Source organism: Ovis canadensis, chromosome 7 (genome assembly GCF_042477335.2).
Source record: "Ovis canadensis isolate MfBH-ARS-UI-01 breed Bighorn chromosome 7, ARS-UI_OviCan_v2, whole genome shotgun sequence".
In the NCBI taxonomy this organism is placed as follows: Eukaryota; Metazoa; Chordata; class Mammalia; order Artiodactyla; family Bovidae; genus Ovis; species Ovis canadensis.
In genome coordinates, this window is record NC_091251.1 from 25,729,279 (window position 1) to 25,746,980 (window position 17,702).

At 39.1% G+C, this 17,702-nt stretch overlaps 1 protein-coding gene and 1 non-coding gene across 3 annotated transcripts; both read right to left on the reverse strand.

The window, feature by feature from the left end:
* Positions 1-1,070: 1,070 nt before the first annotated feature.
* On the reverse strand, positions 1,071-17,702 carry TIPIN (TIMELESS interacting protein). Of its 2 annotated transcripts, XM_069597627.1 has the most exons (9): positions 17,593-17,640; positions 9,188-9,248; positions 8,356-8,496; positions 8,162-8,240; positions 7,873-7,948; positions 5,632-5,754; positions 5,343-5,406; positions 3,182-3,388; positions 1,071-1,876 (listed from the first exon to the last, which is right to left on the reverse strand). In XM_069597627.1, the coding sequence occupies exons 3-9, from the start codon at positions 8,486-8,488 to the stop codon at positions 1,689-1,691; spliced, it is 870 nt and encodes a 289-aa protein (XP_069453728.1). In that variant the 5' UTR covers positions 8,489-8,496; positions 9,188-9,248; positions 17,593-17,640; the 3' UTR covers positions 1,071-1,688. The 2 variants fall into 2 exon arrangements, with proteins under 2 accessions (XP_069453728.1, XP_069453727.1); XM_069597626.1 differs by lacking the exon at positions 9,188-9,248 and having other exon boundaries at positions 17,593-17,702.
* LOC138444480 (small Cajal body-specific RNA 14) lies at positions 4,787-4,922 on the reverse strand. The gene has a single exon (XR_011258504.1). It is a non-coding gene; the product is annotated as a small Cajal body-specific RNA 14 (non-coding RNA).

Here is a 17,702-nt window from a genome sequence, read left to right on the forward strand (position 1 = left end):
GTAACTTTTCAGTCTCCTTCAGACAGTAAGACTCAGCCCTGTCCCTCTGTCCACTCTAAAACTCTCGACTTCGTATTTGACTCAGGCTCCCCTGCTGTCCCCAGCACCAGTTGGGGTTGGGGCCTAGCGAGTGGGGTGGGATACACAGGGTAAGGTCTGTTCTCTCACACCTCCCTTCCATCCTCTCACTGAGCTAAGTACTCCTCAGATGAGCTGCCCAGGCCTTGCTCTTGCTGGAGACTTATTACTTAGCACCATCACTTTGCCAGTCTACACCCTCTCCCCAAAAGCAACTTTCCCCATGTCCTAGTTCGTAAAGATTAGCTCTGCCTTTCCCTCTCCCCCGTGGGAATCTCCTAAAACCAGACAAACCTTTAAACTTGATTCTCAACATAGTACTGTCTGTAATTACCCCTCCACCAAGTTGATAAACTGAGGCTGGAAAAACTCCAATTAGGTCTTCCCACCATATGCCTCTAACACTTCAGCCTCATATCCACCATTGCCAAGTCTCTTATTTCCTAGATTTTCATTTCTATATTATTGCACATGTTCTTCCCAGTCCTTGGCATCTCCACCAACACAAGGTCTCCTGTGAATCGTCCCGAGGTGCCCATGATACTTTGCAAATTTCTCTCCAACTAACTAGTCAGTAAAGTGCCAACCTTCCCTGGTGGTTCAGTGGTAAAGAATCTGCCTGCCAATACAGAAGATACGGGTTTGATCCCTGATCTGACAAGATCCCCTGGAGAAGGAAATGGTAACCCACTCCAGTATTGCCTGGAGAACCCCATGGACAGAGGAGCCTGGTGTGCCACAGTCCATGGGGTCACAAAGAGTTGGATACAACTTAGTGACTGAAGAACAATAAAAAGGTACCAAGGAGCGTTTGAACTTCCCTAGGACCTATGCAGGCCAGGCAATATGTCTGCTCTTCACTGACCCTTTGAAAGTATTAGAGTGACTTCTCAAAAGACATGTAAACACATATATAACAACTGTAAACATTTTACTGTAAGTATATAGTGTAGCACTAAAGAGCAGTAAGAAACTTTTATAAAGCCTCTAGGGATAGTTCATGAGATTTTTATTTAAAAAAAAAATTATTTATTATACATATTTACATCTTAAAACACCACCCAATTTAGTAAAAATAGGGCATTCAATGGAACATAAGCAGCAAAAGCTACTTATTAACTACCAATAATTTTTACAAGGTCATATTTATATACAAATAAACACTAAGGAGAAAAATAGACAATGGAAGTTAATAATAAACAATTATAAATAAGGCCTCCGCAGTGGCTCAGCACTAAAGAATCCGCCTGCAGTACAGGAGACACTGGAAACTCAGGCTTGATCCCGGGGTCGAGATCCCCTGGAGGAGGAAATGGCAAACCCACTCCAGTGATTCCTGCCTGGAAAACCCTATGGACAGAAGAGCCTGGCGGGCTACAATCCATGGGGGTCACAGTCAGACACAACTGAGCACATAACATAATTAAAATAATGCCAGATTTTAAACAGGAGTCTAAAAGTTTCACTATATATTTTCACTCAAAGCAAACAAAATGCACTGCACCGTCATCTCAAATTTGGAAGACAGCAAGTTAATAGATGTTCTCAGTTGAGGCCTATCCAACGAGAGGAACATTTCTAGATGAAGCCTTAAGTCACTACCGTACATTCTAAAAGGACTGGTCCAGCTGCGTTTTCTCGACTTTTAACTCCTCCTCTTCTTTCACAGCACTGGCAGCACCAGCATTATGTGGACTGTCTAGGTCTTTGTTAAATCCATTTGACCCTTCCTCCTTTTGCTCCTCACCTGCACTGCCCTCTTCAGGTGTGTCTGTGCTGGGTGTGCTCACTGACAAGTCTGCAAGAGAAACCATGATCACTCATTACAAGCACCGGACCCGATCTTACCTAGTACAAACTTCTTCACAAGTCTAGATCAATAAAAATGAAATCCATGATCACTTTAATGTTAATTATGATCCCTTTCTTCCAAAGAAAGCCATTTCTATACATGTATTGTTATAAAATCCATTATAAATGCAAGTTGAACTCAAACTTTTGAATCATAGCCACATGCAACTAACTGTTCACATTTAAAAATCACAATTACTAGATAGGTTTTGTAAAGTCAAATATTCTTATGAGATATATAAGTGATCTATAGTAAAAAAATATTTAAGATACTCATTTCTACTCAGAAAATTTTAAAGTCATATATTGTAAATAGAAGATGTGCCGTAAAATACTCATCGCCAAGTAAACTTCGATGATGACAGCGAGGAAGAGCTGCCACCCACAATAGTTCTATCTCATGTGATGTTCTCACAAAGCACAAAGCATCCATTCGTTAGGTTAGAAGTGAGATTCATTCCAACCGGGGAAAACTGATAACACCACTCGATAATTTTCACTTGAGAATCTCATTATTCTGGGTGAAACTTGTTTTATAACATGGTATCTTCACTACTATAATGCTTATTTTCCCACTTCAAAAGGAAAGACTGGACTGGAAACTGACAAAGATAAATGTGATTATGTGTGCTTCATTCAAAAGCAATTTGCAATTATGTTTTAAATACAGGTTTCCAAATTTGATTATCCAGTTTCCAAACCCACAGTCTGCTTTAAATCAGCAAATTTTAAGGCAGTTTTAAAAGAGATACGGGAATCAACAAGAAAGCAAATATGACAGCTCACAACAGAAGTGACACAATGCAATAAAAAGCATTTGGGGACCTATTCATGTCACAGCAAATGGCTCCAAAGTCCTCAATGGGTGCAGAGTATTTCATATGTTTAGGAAATAACAAAGCAATTAATGTTTTAATCATGATCATTAAGATAAAATCATACGTCACATGCTTTAACGAGTCAGGGAACAATCTGTTTTTGAAAGATCCAGAATCAATTTTAAATGATTATTAGAATAATTTTTTAACAGATGCTCAGCTACCCAGAAAACTATCTTGAACTTGTATTCTTTGTGGATTCCAACTAGGTCTCTCGCTTACTCTCTCTCTTGAATATACATAAATTTAATATACTATACCATGTTTTTCTATTCTTCGAGGTATCTTATTTGGAGCAATAGTAAAGAAGTTAAAATTTCTAACATGCCCTTGATATATTAATGGTAGCACATAAAATGCAGCATAAAATTTACCATTTCCTAGGGACTGAATGCTACTCAGTAGCTTTGCCTGTCTTCTTTCCAAGGCCAGTTGTTTATTTCTCTCAATTCTTTGTTGTTGTTCTTCTGTTAGGCTTCTACTGGACTCAGAAGCAAACTCTACACTTCCGTATGAGTTTGTCAGAAAGGGATCTAATTCAGTAGCAGTTACATCGTGGCCATTATTTTCCTCTACTTCATCTGCAGTAGAAAAGAAAAAGTGTGTCTGTAGTGTTAAACTAGTTAGAAAAAGAGTTTGCAGCTATCGACTGAAAACCAGTTTAAAGCAACAAGGTACCAGACGTGAAGAAACAATTTATGAGGTATGAGAATGTCAGATGCCTGACATGCTTGACTCAAACAAATAGAAGGAATATTTAGAGTTAAGTCAAACGGGATACTAGTTTAAAAATATGCATTAACAGAGAGCAAAAGTTTGTAGTTGCCAATAAAAGAACTTAAAGAATCCAACGCATATCCTTGTTTTACATTAAAAACATTTTACTAGCTTGCTACATTGTTTGTATGATACACAGTAATTATTTTATACAGGCTATTTTTATATAGGGTAAAACCAAGACACAAAGTGAAAAAGGAAAAAGAAATTTAGAGGTCTGTGGACATATTTCCAAGCTAATTTTTTAAATTCAGTGCTCTCTACACTATTGTCTTAATTCTTAAAACTCTACACCAGTTATCTCAAAGTAGGATGTTCCTAAAATGATCCACAGGGGTATGAAAAGTAAATACTAAATTTTCCCTTTATACTTCATTTAAGAATTAAGAACAGTTTATATTTCTTCTTCTAACTTACATCTAGAAGAAGAACTGGCAGTAACAACCTATCACTTATCCTAAGCTATCTTCAAGGCAGGGTGGAGTTGAGTCCTCATTTTTTAAATTCAGCATATTATGACATATAGATGATATGCTGATGACCTAGTTAAGCATACTGACATACCATCTATTTTAACCAAAACAACCCTAACAAAATGCACAAGTGGTAACTTAAGATTTTTGCAAAATAACAGAACATCTGTAGGTGGAAGATAACAGAAGTGTAAGCATGAACTAAGAAGACGGCAAAGCTGACACTTCAACTTCTCTTTTTCTCTTTGTATCACTCACATTATGGAGTTCCAAGACAACCATTTGAAATATGAATTTACATCGACTCTCTGCTCCTTGGAGTGTGTGTGTGTGTATATATATATTGTGCAGTGTTGTTGTTATTTACTCACTATGTCCAACTCTTCTGTGACCCCATGGACCACAGCTCACCAGGCTCCTCTGTCCATGGGATTTCCCAGGCAAGAATAGTGGTGTGGGTTGCCATTTCCTTCTCGAGGGGAATCTTCCCCACCCAGGTCTCCTGCATTGGCTGGCAGATTCTTTACCACTGAGCCACCAAGGAAGCCCATTAGCACATAGTACAAAGCTCAAAAAGCTCAATGAATAAGCTAACTAACCCAGTAGGATATGCTGTGGGATTCAGTCTAATAACTAATTCCTTTCACATGTCAAATCCCATGCCAACATTTCATACCATACCTCACCAAATAATTGTATCTATTAAAATTTTTAAAAACAGAAAGCAAACATGTATGGAGCCATCGCACAGAACATCTGATAACTATACAGACCCTGTCGGCAGGAACCACATGTTTTGATGTATGTGACTGCCTATGGCTGCACTGTACGACTAACAAATGCAACCAATACCAGGAACAGTCACACAGGTCTAATTAAAGTCATATATGCAAGATCTGTACTCTTCTGTGAAACGTGAAGTAGTTCAGCATCAAATTATTCTAATTTCCCAGAACCACTTTTTTATAATGGGCATGTATATGAACACTGTATCTTTTCATATATTTTTTTATTAACAAGCACTACAAAAGATCAATGGGTTATGACCAACAGTTCACAAAAACTCATGCTCTTTGTGAACATGCAAAGATATTTTTACATCTCTTAATGGCATACCACTGTGTATTCTAGATGTACCAAGGCATCTTAATTCATTCCTATTTACTATACGGTAATTATATACTCAAAAATAGACTAAGAACTCGGTCCTGTAACACTGCCAACCCCAACTAGATCCATTTGTAAAAGCAAACTTATTATCAAGTAGATAAACCTATATTCTTACCATTATTGCTTACAAAATCTTCATGTACAATAGGGAGATCAAGTCGAATTCGTTTTAAACAGGTCTGAAAATAAAAGACATTTTTACATTTTCACTTAGATTTGGGAGAAAGTGGTCACTGATTTTATTATTAGTTTCAAAAAAAGTTGCTCAAGTAACTACTATTAACTCTCTTCCTCTCTACTAAGACTGCAAAATGAAGACTGCAAAGAGCTACTTAGCCTCAACTAAATATATGCTTATACAATTTAGCATTGTGAATGAGATTCATAATAATCTCAACACCTACCTGAACTTCCTTTTTATTTCCCAGATATTCAACTCTGTCAATAAAATCTTCAAACTGCAGTTTAGGGAATAGCCTGTGTGCCCAGTGCTCCATGTGTCTGATTAGTGTCTTCAAGTCCTCAGCCTGGCACATAAAAATAAAAATGCTAAGTAGAAGATTCATCCGCACAAGTGACCTTGTCAGCAGATTTCAGAATTGAATAGTAGTACCAAAGTCAATGATGTCCTTCTATATCTATAAGGTTAATGAAACTTTTAGAAGAAACTTTAAGAAGAAAAGTATGTATTAAGGGCTTAGAGGATCGCCCTAGGTTTAAAAACCTGCAGTAGGCTTTAAAATTTGGAGGAAGAAAGAAACGTAGTATGAAAACTTAATAAAAGTTTAAAGATAATCACATGTGTCTTTTCAGGACTATAGAATAATACTTGAAAGTAAGTAAATTTAATAAAATAGGACAAGGTTATCTTTTAGAAATAACAATACAAACTGACAGGCCCCTAAAAATCATATACAGAGAAGAAAGCACTGAGAATCAGCTCTGCGAAAATATACTCAGAAATTCCAAGGGCAAAGTACTGAAGACCAGCAAGAAAAGTGCAAACATTCTCAGACCACAGTACCTCTCTACATTTGAAATTTCAATTTAATACTAAAAAATTTTAATGAAAAACAAAATAAACCACAGTAATAAACGAAAAAAGTTCCAAATTCCTGATTTTACTATAAATTTTTTTTTTCTTACAGAATTTTAAAATAGGAGAGTGATTAAAAGCTCTGGATCAGACTGCATAGATTCAAATCTAAATTCTACCACTTAATAGCTGTGTGACGTTGAACAAATCACTTCACCTGTGTAATTTTTCTTCATGAATAAAATGAGATTATACACACCTCATAGGGTTGTTAGGAGGATTAAGTCATACAAGTAAAGTGCCTGACATAAAGCAAGCCCACAAATGTCCACTATTATTGTGATGGTGGTGTTTGATCTTGCTGATATTTGAACCATAAGAAGCTTGTGGTTAAAACAATAAACTCTACCAATAACTCAATATGTAATACCGAGAACATAATGTCTTATTGTTCTCATTCTGATAAAGATAAAAGTTCTTTTAAAGGCTCAACCACCTATGACCATCTTCCAGTTGTTGACCAGCCACCTCACAATGTCATGTTAGACCCAAGGGACAGAGAAGAGACATACCTAAATACAGTGTAAAGTCCCAAATCATACCTGGAAAAAAGGTATCAGTGATGCAACTTTGTGAGAAAATAGTAAGAATTTTCAAAGGCAAAGTATAGAAGACTAGACATCCAGAGCCCACCCTCACCCAGTGAAGGAATACAAAATATTTATTCTTCATATAAGTTTATTTATCTTAACAAAGAACTTATAAAAATGATGAAGATGTCACAATTTCAAAGCACCAGTTTATCATTACTACCTGAAAATTTCGATAAGAGCAATGGATTAACTAAGCTGGGCATGGTTTTAAAATATCTTGACTTAGGTTTAGTTTTGTGGCAAAATAGAACACAGGCTTATATTCTTCCTTATTGTCCACCGAAACTAAGAAAATATAATATAGGGTTTTCAGCTTCCTAGGTTTAAAATTTGGGGATTAATTTTTACTTTTGTACCTCCCAATCACCTCCAAGTATTATATGTTGTTCATCCCCTTGCTATTATTAATATCCTATCTAGGCTATTTCACTTCGTTCCCCTGGAAGTGAAAAAACCTCTGTATTACTGTCTGCTTCTGTTCATTTCCCTCTTTCCAACTCTCCTGAACACCACACCAAAATCATGCTCATGTTGTATTAATGATCCTCTAGCTGGTCCATGAAACAAAAGTCAAGGGTCTGCTCTTAACCACTGGCAGTGGAAGCTTAAAACTAAAACTCAGTTTCCTTCACTATATAATGGGACCAACACCTACCCCAGAGGTTGATAATTTAAGAACATATTTGAAAATCCTTCATAAATTATTACAAAGCTCTACAAAGATATCATCTGCAAAAAAATTATATCTGCATTCTACATAATGCAAAGGAAATTTTCAAAAGTCCACTTGTGCAGAGATTGACAGTTCCTAGATGTCTTCAATGTCCTTTCCACATATCACAGTTTCTAAAGAGAAATGAAACATTCTAAGATTCCTGAGAGCATGATAATGGGCACACAGTCTCACCAATATTTCAAGAAACAAAGGTCTAAAGTACAAAGCAGACATTTCTTACCTCATGACCTTTACCTTTGAATTTTGCCTTCTCAAACACATGCCTTAATGCTGGGAGCCCTCTCTCTGAAATTAATCTGTGAATAGAAGTATTTTTAAATTTCAAGTTTTCTAAAGACATCAAGGCCAAAGCAAGACCATAAGAAAAAAATGTTACCTATTAAACTGGAAAAAAAAAATGCCTTTAGAAATATCTGATCCCAAAATCACCCCAACCAAAAGCTTGTAACATAAGACGGAAAAGATGATGGAAAGCAAAGTATAAATGTTTAAGGAAATAGTAAATGTACCTCTCAGCATTCAGCTTGGGTATATTCCTTTTAACTGTTCTCTTCGGAGGTACAGGAACAGGCGCTCCTCTCCCTGACTCTGGTGAAATATACCAAGATTTATTATTACTTATTTAAGCCTCATTTATAAAATGTGTCATTTGTAAGCGGACAGAGGGAGAGCTGAACATGGACACCACTTTGGTGTCATGGACCTTCTTCAGGTTCAGCGCCTTCACCATCTTCCCTCTCTGGAGAGGCTGGAGGTGGGAATGGAGGAAAAGTTTCATCTTCTATACGCTCATAATCTGGTAGGTCAACCAAGCCATTCTCCTGTGGTTCTAGCATCTTTTCCTCTAGGGAAAAAAAAAAGTAAAATGTTTATTCATCCAAGCAGTTTTTATATTACACAGTTAAGTTCCACCTGCAGCAAAATGCGTGTTTTTCAGTCAGTTAAACCATATTTCAAACTCACACATCATGAAACAAAGTGAAGAATATAACAATTACAGAAAAAAGAACCTAAGTTAGAAACTGGAAGAACTGAGTTCTAATGGACAGCCTACCACTAAATAACTATATGGGTTTGAGCAAAACATTTTACCTTAACTGTTGAGCATCACCATTACAAAATGATTTTAACTTTTCAGAGGGTTTCAAACTGTGGTCCAAATGGGCTGAAACAGGCAGGGTACAAGAACCTCACCTCCACTCCAACCAGAGCTTTTAAAAATTATTACTGGGAATTCCTGGGTTGTCCAGTGGTTAGGGCTCTGTGCTCTGCCAGGGGCCTGGGTTCAATCCCTGCCCTGGGAACCAAGATCCCATAAGCTGTGCAGTGGGGCCAAAAGAGGAAAAAATAAAAATACTGTTTACATATTGGCTTTCTAGTAAAGTTTCCTTTGAAATGGAAATAATTTCTTGATTGGTAACATGAAAGAATGCTTTCATACCATCTCACTTGACCTCTCAGAAACATCTGACACTTTTAATCAGTTCCTTTTACTGGAAAAGTATTTTTGTTGACTTCTGAAACACAGTACTCACCTGGTTTTCCTCCCTTCCTGGACACGCCTCCTAAACTTCTGCAGACTCATCTTCCTCTAACCTGGTTAATAAGCATCCAAGATTTCATCCTCGGCCCTCTTCACTCAGTTATGCACATGACTCTAATTTACAGATGACTTGCTAATTTTTTATTTCTACACAAGCATCAAATCTGAGCTCTAAATCCCTACTTCGCATTCTACAGCTCTAAAATTTTTCAAAGGCATCTAAAACTTACCTTGTATAAAACCAATCTTCTAAATTTTCCCCATTCAGTAAATGACACCAATCCAGCTACACAAGTCAGAAACCTGCAAGTCACCCTTAATACTTCATTCCCCTATCCTACTTACCCTGTCCATTTACTTCCAGATTACTCCTTGAGTCTGCCATTTCTACTTCCACAACTACTTCCTAACATATATTGGATTATCCCATTACTCCTCTCCATTTTGCCCTTTCACTCCATTCTTCGTATTACAGCTTACCTAACCTTTGGAATGTGACAGAATATCATCTACTGGAGAAGGCAATGGCAAACCACTTCAGTGCCTTGAGAACCCCATGAACAGTAGGAAAAGGCAAAATGATAGGATACTGAAAGAGGAACTCCCCAGGTCAGTAGGTGCCCAATATGCTACTGGAGATCAGTGGAGAAATAACTCCAGAAAGAATGAAGGGATGGAGCCAAAGCAAAAGCAATACCCAGTTGTGGATGTGACGATGCTGTAAAGAGCAACACTGCATAGGAACCTGGAATGTCAGGTCCATGAATCAAGGCAAATTGGAAGTGGTCAAACAGGAGATGGCAAGAGTGAACGTCAACATCCTAGGAATCAGCAAACTAAAATGGACTGGAATGGGTGAATTTAACTCAGATGACCATTATATTTACTACTGTGGGCAGGAATACCTTAGAAGGAATGGAGTAGCCATCATGGTCAAAAAAAAGTCCGAAATGCAGTACTTGGATGCAGTTTCAAAAACGACAGAATGATCTCTGTTCGTTTCCAAGGCAAACCATTCAATATCACGGTAATCCAAGCCTATGCCCCAACCAGTAATGCTGAAGAAGCTAAAGTTGAACGGTTCTATGAAGACCTACAAGACCTTTTAGAAATAACACCCCAAAAAGATGTCATTTTCATCATAGGGGACTGGAATGCAAAAGTAGGAAGTCAAGAAACACCTGGAGTACCAGGCAAATTTGGCCTTGGAATACAGAATAAAGCAGAGCAAAGACTAATAGAGTTTTGCCAAGAGAATGCACTGGTCATATCAAACACCCTCTTCCAACAACACAAGAGAACACTCTACACATGGACATCACCAGATGGTCAACAATGAAATCAGATTGATTATATTCTTTGCAGCCAAAGATGGAGAAGCTCTATACAGTCAGCAAAAATAAGACTGGGAGCTGACTGTGGCTCAGATCATGAACTCCTTATTGCCAAATTCAGACTTAAATTGAACAGAGTAGGGAAAACCACTAGACCATTCAGGTATGACCTAAATCAAATCCCTTATGATTATACAATGGAAGTGAGAAATAGATTTAAGGGCCTAGATCTGACAGACAGAGTGCCTGATGAACTATGGAATGAGGTTCATGACACTGTACAGGAAACAGGGATCAAGACCATCCCCATGGAAAAGAAATGCAAAAAAGCAAAATGGCTCTCTAAGGAGGCCTTACAAATAGCTGTGAAAAGAAGAGAAGTGAAAAGCAAAGGAGAAAAGGAAAGATAAGCATCTGAATGCAGAGTTCCAAAGAATAGCAAGGAGAGATAAGAAAGCCTTCCTCAGCAAACAATGCAAAGAAATAGAGGAAAAGAACAGAATGGGAAAGACTAGAGATCTCTTCAAGAAAATTAGAGATACCAAGGGAACATTTCATGCAAAGATGGGCTCGATAAAGGACAGAAATGGTATGGACCTAACAGAAACAGAAGATATTAAGAAGGGGTGGCAAGAATACACAGAAGAACTGTACAAAAAAGATCTTCACGACCCAGATAATCACAATGGTGTGATCACTCACCTAGATCCAGACATCCTAGAATGTGAAGTCAAGTGGGCCTTAGAAAGCATCACTAGGAACAAAGCTAGTGGAGGTGATGGAATTCCAGTTGAGCTATTTCAAATCCCAAAAGATGATGCTGTGAAAGTGCTGCACTCAATACGCCAGCAAATTTGGAAAACTCAGCAGTGGCCACAGGACTGGAAAAGGTCAGTTTTCATTCCAATCCCAAAAAAGACAATGCCAAAGAATGCTCAAACTACTGCACAATTGCACTCATCTCACACGCTAGTAACGTAATGCTCAAAATTCTCCAAGCCAGGCTTCAGCAATACGTGAACCATGAACTTCCAGATGTTCAAGCTGGTTTTAGAAAACGCAGAGGAACCAGAGATCAAATTGCCAACATCTGCTGGATCATGGAAAAAGCAAGAGAGTTCCAGAAAAACATCTATTTCTGCTTTATTGATTACGCCAAAGCCTTTGACTGTGTGGATCACAATAAACTGTGGAAAATTCTGTAAGAGATGGGAATACCAGACCACCTGACCTGCCTCTTGAGAAACCTGTATGCAGGTCAGGAAGAAACAGTTAGAACTGGACATGGAACAACAAAATGGTTCCAAATAGGAAAAGGAGTATATCAAGGCTGTATATTGTCACCCTGCTTATTAAAGTTATATGCAGAGTACATCATGAGAAACGCCGGGCTAGAGGAAGCACAAGCGGAATCAAGATTGCCAGGAGAAATATCAATAACCTCAGATATGCAGATGACACCACCCTTATGGCAGAAAGTGAAGAGGAACTAAAGAGCCTCTTGATGAAAGCCAAAGAGGAGAGTGAAAAAGTTGGCTTAAAGCTCAACATTCAGAAAACAAAGATCATGGCATCTGGTCCCATCACTTCATGGGAAATAGATGGAGAAACCGTGGAAACAGTGTCAGACTTTATTTTGGGGGGCTCCAAAATCACTGCAGATGGTGATTGGAGCCATGAAATTAAAAGACGCTTACTCCTTGGAAGGAAAGTTATGACCAACCTAGATAGCATATTCAAAAGCAGAGACATTACTTTGCCGACTAAGGTCTGTCTGGTCAAGGCTATGGTTTTTCCTGTGGTCATGTATGGATGTGAGAGTTGGACTATGAAGAAAGCTGAGCACCGAAGAATTGATGCGTTTGAACTGTGGTGTTGGAGAAGACTCTTGAGAGTCCCTTGGACTGCAAGGAGATCCAACCAGTCCATTCTGAAGGAGATCAGGCCTGGGTCTTCTTTGGAAGGAATGGTGCTGAAGCCGAAACTCCAGTACTTTTGCCACCTCATGTGAAGAGTTGACTCATTGGAAAAGACCCTAATGCTGGGAGGGATTGGGGGCAGGAGGAGAAGGGGACGACAGAGGATGAGATGGCTGGATGGCATCACCAACTCGATGGACATGAGTTTGGGTGGACTCCGGGAGTTGGTGATGGACAGGGAAGTCTGGCGTGCTGCAAGGGGTGGGGGGTGGGGGTCGCAAAGAGTCAGAAATGACTGAGCGACTGAACTGAACTGTACCTTTGGAAATGTCAAGCTAAACATATCACTACCAGGCTTAGTCAGTGACTTTCTGCTGCTCTTACGATAATGACAGAACTCTAAGGCCCTGCAGGGTTTAGCACTTTCCTACTTCTCTACAGACTTCACACCATCCTCTATGCTTTGCCTCACCTCTCAGGCCACTAGACCCTTACAAAGGCTCTTCTCTGACTCCTCATCCCTTTCAGATCTCAACTGTCAAATCAGAAAAATCTCCCCCAATTTTCCTAAATTAAATCCTCTATAAGCATTCAAAATGTCAAGTAGTAGTTTCATAGCACTTACCCAGACCCAGTATTAGGTTCTATTTGTGTCATTATTTGATAAATGTTTGTCTCCCATAGGAGACTGTAGCTCTAAAAAGGCAATGACAAGGGGGGTCTTTGTTCTCCTCTATTGTATCCCCAGAGCTGATACATAGCTGGTGTTGGAGAAATAGTTCTTGATCTTGGCCCTCCCAACTTGTACTAGCAGAAAACCTTGGCAGCTCTACAGCCCCAAAGGAGAGCACACCTCCCAACGCCTACTTCAAATATGGCCAAGAGGGAAATGGACAGGAAAGGGACTCATGGAGGGCAAGGCTGGAACCCTGGAGGAAGAGAACAAAGTGTTGGTCCCAGAGAGGAGAACTGAACTGACCAACTGATCTTTCTCATTTCACTGCCAGAACAAGTAGCCCAAGAATCCTCACTATCCAAATTCATGTTCCCTGAATTCAGATATTGAGAGTTACTTTTAGTGAGTTCAGGTCATGGGTGGTGTAATGCTTTATCCCAATCTATCAGATTCCTGAGTTTGGGATAACAACCATGAGAGTTCATGAAAGAAAGATATCTCAAAAAGTTATCTGAATCTGTTCAGTTCCTGAGTTTGGCCAGGGACAGTTCTGATGGCAATGATACTTGACAATTGCAGTTTCCATCTAGCAGGATTAATAACTGCAATGGACCACTGAAAAAACAAAAGTAATAAAAAATAACTGTTGAATGGAAGAATGAAGAATTTCAAAATTTCCCCAAACTATAAAACTACTAGAGCCAGATGATTTCCAAAGTCCTGCCAATTCTAAATTTCCAAGACAACAATAAAAACAAAACAAAGTTATCAACCAGATTTTCACAACTGGAAAGGCAGTTAAAGGTCATACTGAAGTTTCTTTGGTTTTTAAGTAAAAATAGAAGATATATTTTTCATTTTCACCAAGAACATTATTGAACAAGGTATTCACTGTGGTTCCACTACCTTCTGCCATTTTTAAGGCAAGTTTGTAATTCCACCTTCTCAAAACTATTTATCTTTTTGAGGAAAGAACAGTTCTAGATGCCTTTTACAGTTTTCCAGAGAATGGAGATTTTTTTTCCATTAAGAGAATTTTGTACAGACTAAAATAAATGGAAATCCCAAGGTGCAATGGCTGGTGGATGAATCAGAACTTCCCAGCCAAGTTGTAACAGTTTTTGCCTGATTATCAAAGAAATATATGATACCAGAAAAACAAAATAACCCAATCAAAAAGTGGGCAAAGACCTAAACAGACATTTCTCCAAAGAAGACATATAGATAGCTAATAAGAACATGAAAAGATGCTCAACCTTGATCATTATTAGAGAAATGAAAATCAAAACTACAATGAGGTATCACCTCACACCAGTCAGAATGGCCATCATCAAAAAATCCACAAACAATAAACACTAGAGAGGGTGTGGAGAAAAGGGAACCCTCTTGCTCTACTGGTGGGAAAGTAAACTGATACAGCCACTATGGAAAATACGATTCCTCAAAAAACTGGGAGTAGAACTGACATAGGACCCAGCAACCCCACTATTTGGCATATACTCTGAGGAAATCAAAATTGAAAAAGGCACATGTACTCCAATGTCCTCTGCAGCACTATTTCCAAGAACTGGGACATGGAAGCAACCTAGATGTCCATCAACAGATGAATGGATAAAAGAAACAGTGATACATATATACAATGGAATACTACTCAGCCATTAAAAGGGACACATCTGCATCAGTTCTAATGAAGTGGATCAATCTAGAGCCTATCATACACAGTGAAGTCAGAAACAGGAAAACAAATATAGTATATAATGCATATAGAATCTAGAAAGATGGCAGTAATGTACCTATCTGCAGGGCAGCAATGGAGATGCAGACATAGAGAAAAAACTTATGGACAAGGAGGGGGCAAGGAGAGGGTGGGATGAATTGAGAGAGAAACGTGGAAGCGTATATACTACCATATGTAAAATACATAACCAAGAGGAATTTGTTTTATGACTCAGAGAACTCAAACTGGGGCTCTGCAACAGCCAAGAGGGGTGGGAGGTGAGAGCGAGGCTCAAAAGGGAGGGGACATACGTATATCTATGGCTGATCATGTTGATGTGTGGCACAGGCCAACACAATATTGTAAAGCAATTACCCTTCAATTAAAAATAAATGAATTTTAAATAAATAAATACTTTCAAAAGAAAGTAAAGAAACATATGGTCTTGCATTCTATTTGTTTTCTGTTGACTAATTTCAGATGCTTTTTGTTAAGTGCTTTCAGCTGGTCTAATATGGAAACTAGCAGATTTCATTTTCTTGAGCTCCAGAATCACTGTGGATGGTGACTACAGGCATGAAACTGAAAGATGCTTGCTCCCTGGAAGAAAAACTATGACAAACCTAGACAGAGTATTAAAAAGCAGAGCCATCACTTTGCCAACAAAGGTCCATATAGTCAAAGCTATGGTTTTTCCAGCCATCAGGTACAGACCTGAGAGCTGGACCATAAAGAAAGCTGAGCACTGAAGAACTGATGCTTTTGAACTGCAGTGCTGGAGAAGATTCTTGAGAGTCCCTTTGACTGCAAGGAGGTCAAGCCAGTCAATCCTAAAGGAAATTACCCTGAATATTCATTGGAAGAACTGATGCTGAAACTCTAATAATCTGGCCATCTGATGCAAAGAGCCAACTCACTAGAAAAGACCCTGATGCTGGGAAAGATTGAGGGCAAGAGGAGAAGGGGCAACAAAGGATGGGATGGTTGGATGGCATCACCAACTCAATGGACATAAGTCTGAGCCAACTTAGGGAGATACTGAAGGACAGGGAAGCCAGTCATGCCGCAGTTCATGATGTCGCAAAGAGTAGGACAACACTTAGCTAATGAACAACAAATTGGGACCAGTATTTGTTGGAATCAATCCTTTGGTTTTCCAGAAAGAGCTTATAAGAGACGACTTCCTTCCAATCCCACCATATTCACATCACCTTCTTTGGATGAAGACAGGCCTTTGGTGTGGTTGATGGTTCACTTCACTTGCCCCAGGGTCTCTTCCATTCCACATTATTGTAGTGTATCCATTTTTAATTGCCCATAACAAATTGTTTTAAAAATGGAAGTTTTTTATTACATTTAAGTTACGAATTGCATGCAAAACTAAGGTCAAGAAGGTTTTTTCCACTTAACTTATATGGAACCCAAACATCAAAGCAATGAACATAACCAAGCTGGTGCAAATGACTTTCAGTGCTTAATTTGGATATCTTGAGTATGTCAGCTATCTCCCATGTAGTATAACACTGATTGTTCTCAATGTCTCGATTTATTCACTGGTCTACCAGACCATGGAGCATCATCCAGTGAGAAATCTCCAGCATGAAACTTTGTAAACCACTTTTAACACTTTTGCTCAGTCACAACACCTTCTCCATACACTGTACAAATCTTTTTTTGAGTTTCAGTTGCATTTTTACCTTTCTTAAAATAATAAAGCATAATATGCCAAATATGCTTTTTTTCTTCCATCTTCAATATTAAAAAACGGCTACATAAAAATTCACCAGTTTTGATGTTTTTTTTAATGCATGCTGATAACAAATTTGTTTTCAATGAAGTTAAAGACAACTAAGTGCTATTAAAGCCTTTATACAAAAAAACAACTTTTTGGCGAACCTAAAATAATCTAGTTTCATATCACCAAAAAGTATACTTAGCCCCATTCTGCTTAAGCCTCCTGGAAAGAAATGTGGTTCACATCTTTGAGACCAAAAGGGAGCTATGAATGAGGTAACAAGGCACAAACTATATTAAGTGTAACTTAGTCAAGCCTGGAGTGGGACTTGGCAGTTCCTTGCATAGTCTCTTTTTAGACACTGATGAAGCTCTCTTCACTTCCTCCTCTAGGCCTCAGCATCGCAGAGGAGTGAAGGTAACAAAGAAATTTAATATACAAATTCATTCCCACAGTCTTAGGCGTCCAAAGTCCAACTTTTAAGTTATCAAAACAGAAGACCTTGTCGCCAGAAATCCTACCAAACTGACTCCATGATCTTCTTTGCTGCTGCTGCTGCTACCCAGGCTTAAAACCACAAAACTTCCCATCCTATCCCTCTTCTCCAGTCTCTCCTCTTCTGTGCTTCCTTGTCTAGCCTCTCTTTCAACCGTATTCATTCAACATTCACAGGACGCCTCCTGAGTTTAGAAGTCGCGGTACAGAAGCCGGAGATGTAAAGATGTATCTGACACACGTTCCCTTCCACTAAAATGTTTGGTTTAGAGAGTGGCAGACACGAACGTAAACGAAGTAAAAAAGCGGCAGCTCTGGTGCCCACCGACCTCCTCTCTGCACAGGTCGTGGCCGGTCAGGCCTCCCTTCCCTGCAGTCCTAGTCAGCCCATGTCCGTCTAAGTCACGTCCGCCTGCTTCCTCTCTCTCTCCTTCGACTGCCCAGCATGTCCGTTTCCCCGCTTGACTACCTCGACCATCTCTCCCCTCCGTAATTTCACTCGCCCCTCAGCCCACTCTCACCTCGCTCGGGCCGCTGCCACCACCAGCGCAGAGTTCCGCCCGGCGGAAAAACCGCGTTTCTCTCGAACTCTCGCGAGAAGACTCCTAGGCGTTCGGCGCCAAATCTGCGC

Excerpts from the sequence above, each read along its gene's own strand:
- TIPIN (XM_069597626.1), bottom strand. The coding sequence starts at position 8,488 with ATGCTAGAACCACAGGAGAATGGCTTGGTTGACCTACCAGATTATGAG. Across the intron at positions 3,389-5,342 it reads AGATTTTGTAAGCAATAATG|ATGAAGTAGAGGAAAATAAT; the intron begins GTAAGAATATAG and ends TTTCTACTGCAG. Across the intron at positions 1,877-3,181 it reads CATTCAGTCCCTAGGAAATG|ACTTGTCAGTGAGCACACCC; the intron begins GTAAATTTTATG and ends TTTCTCTTGCAG.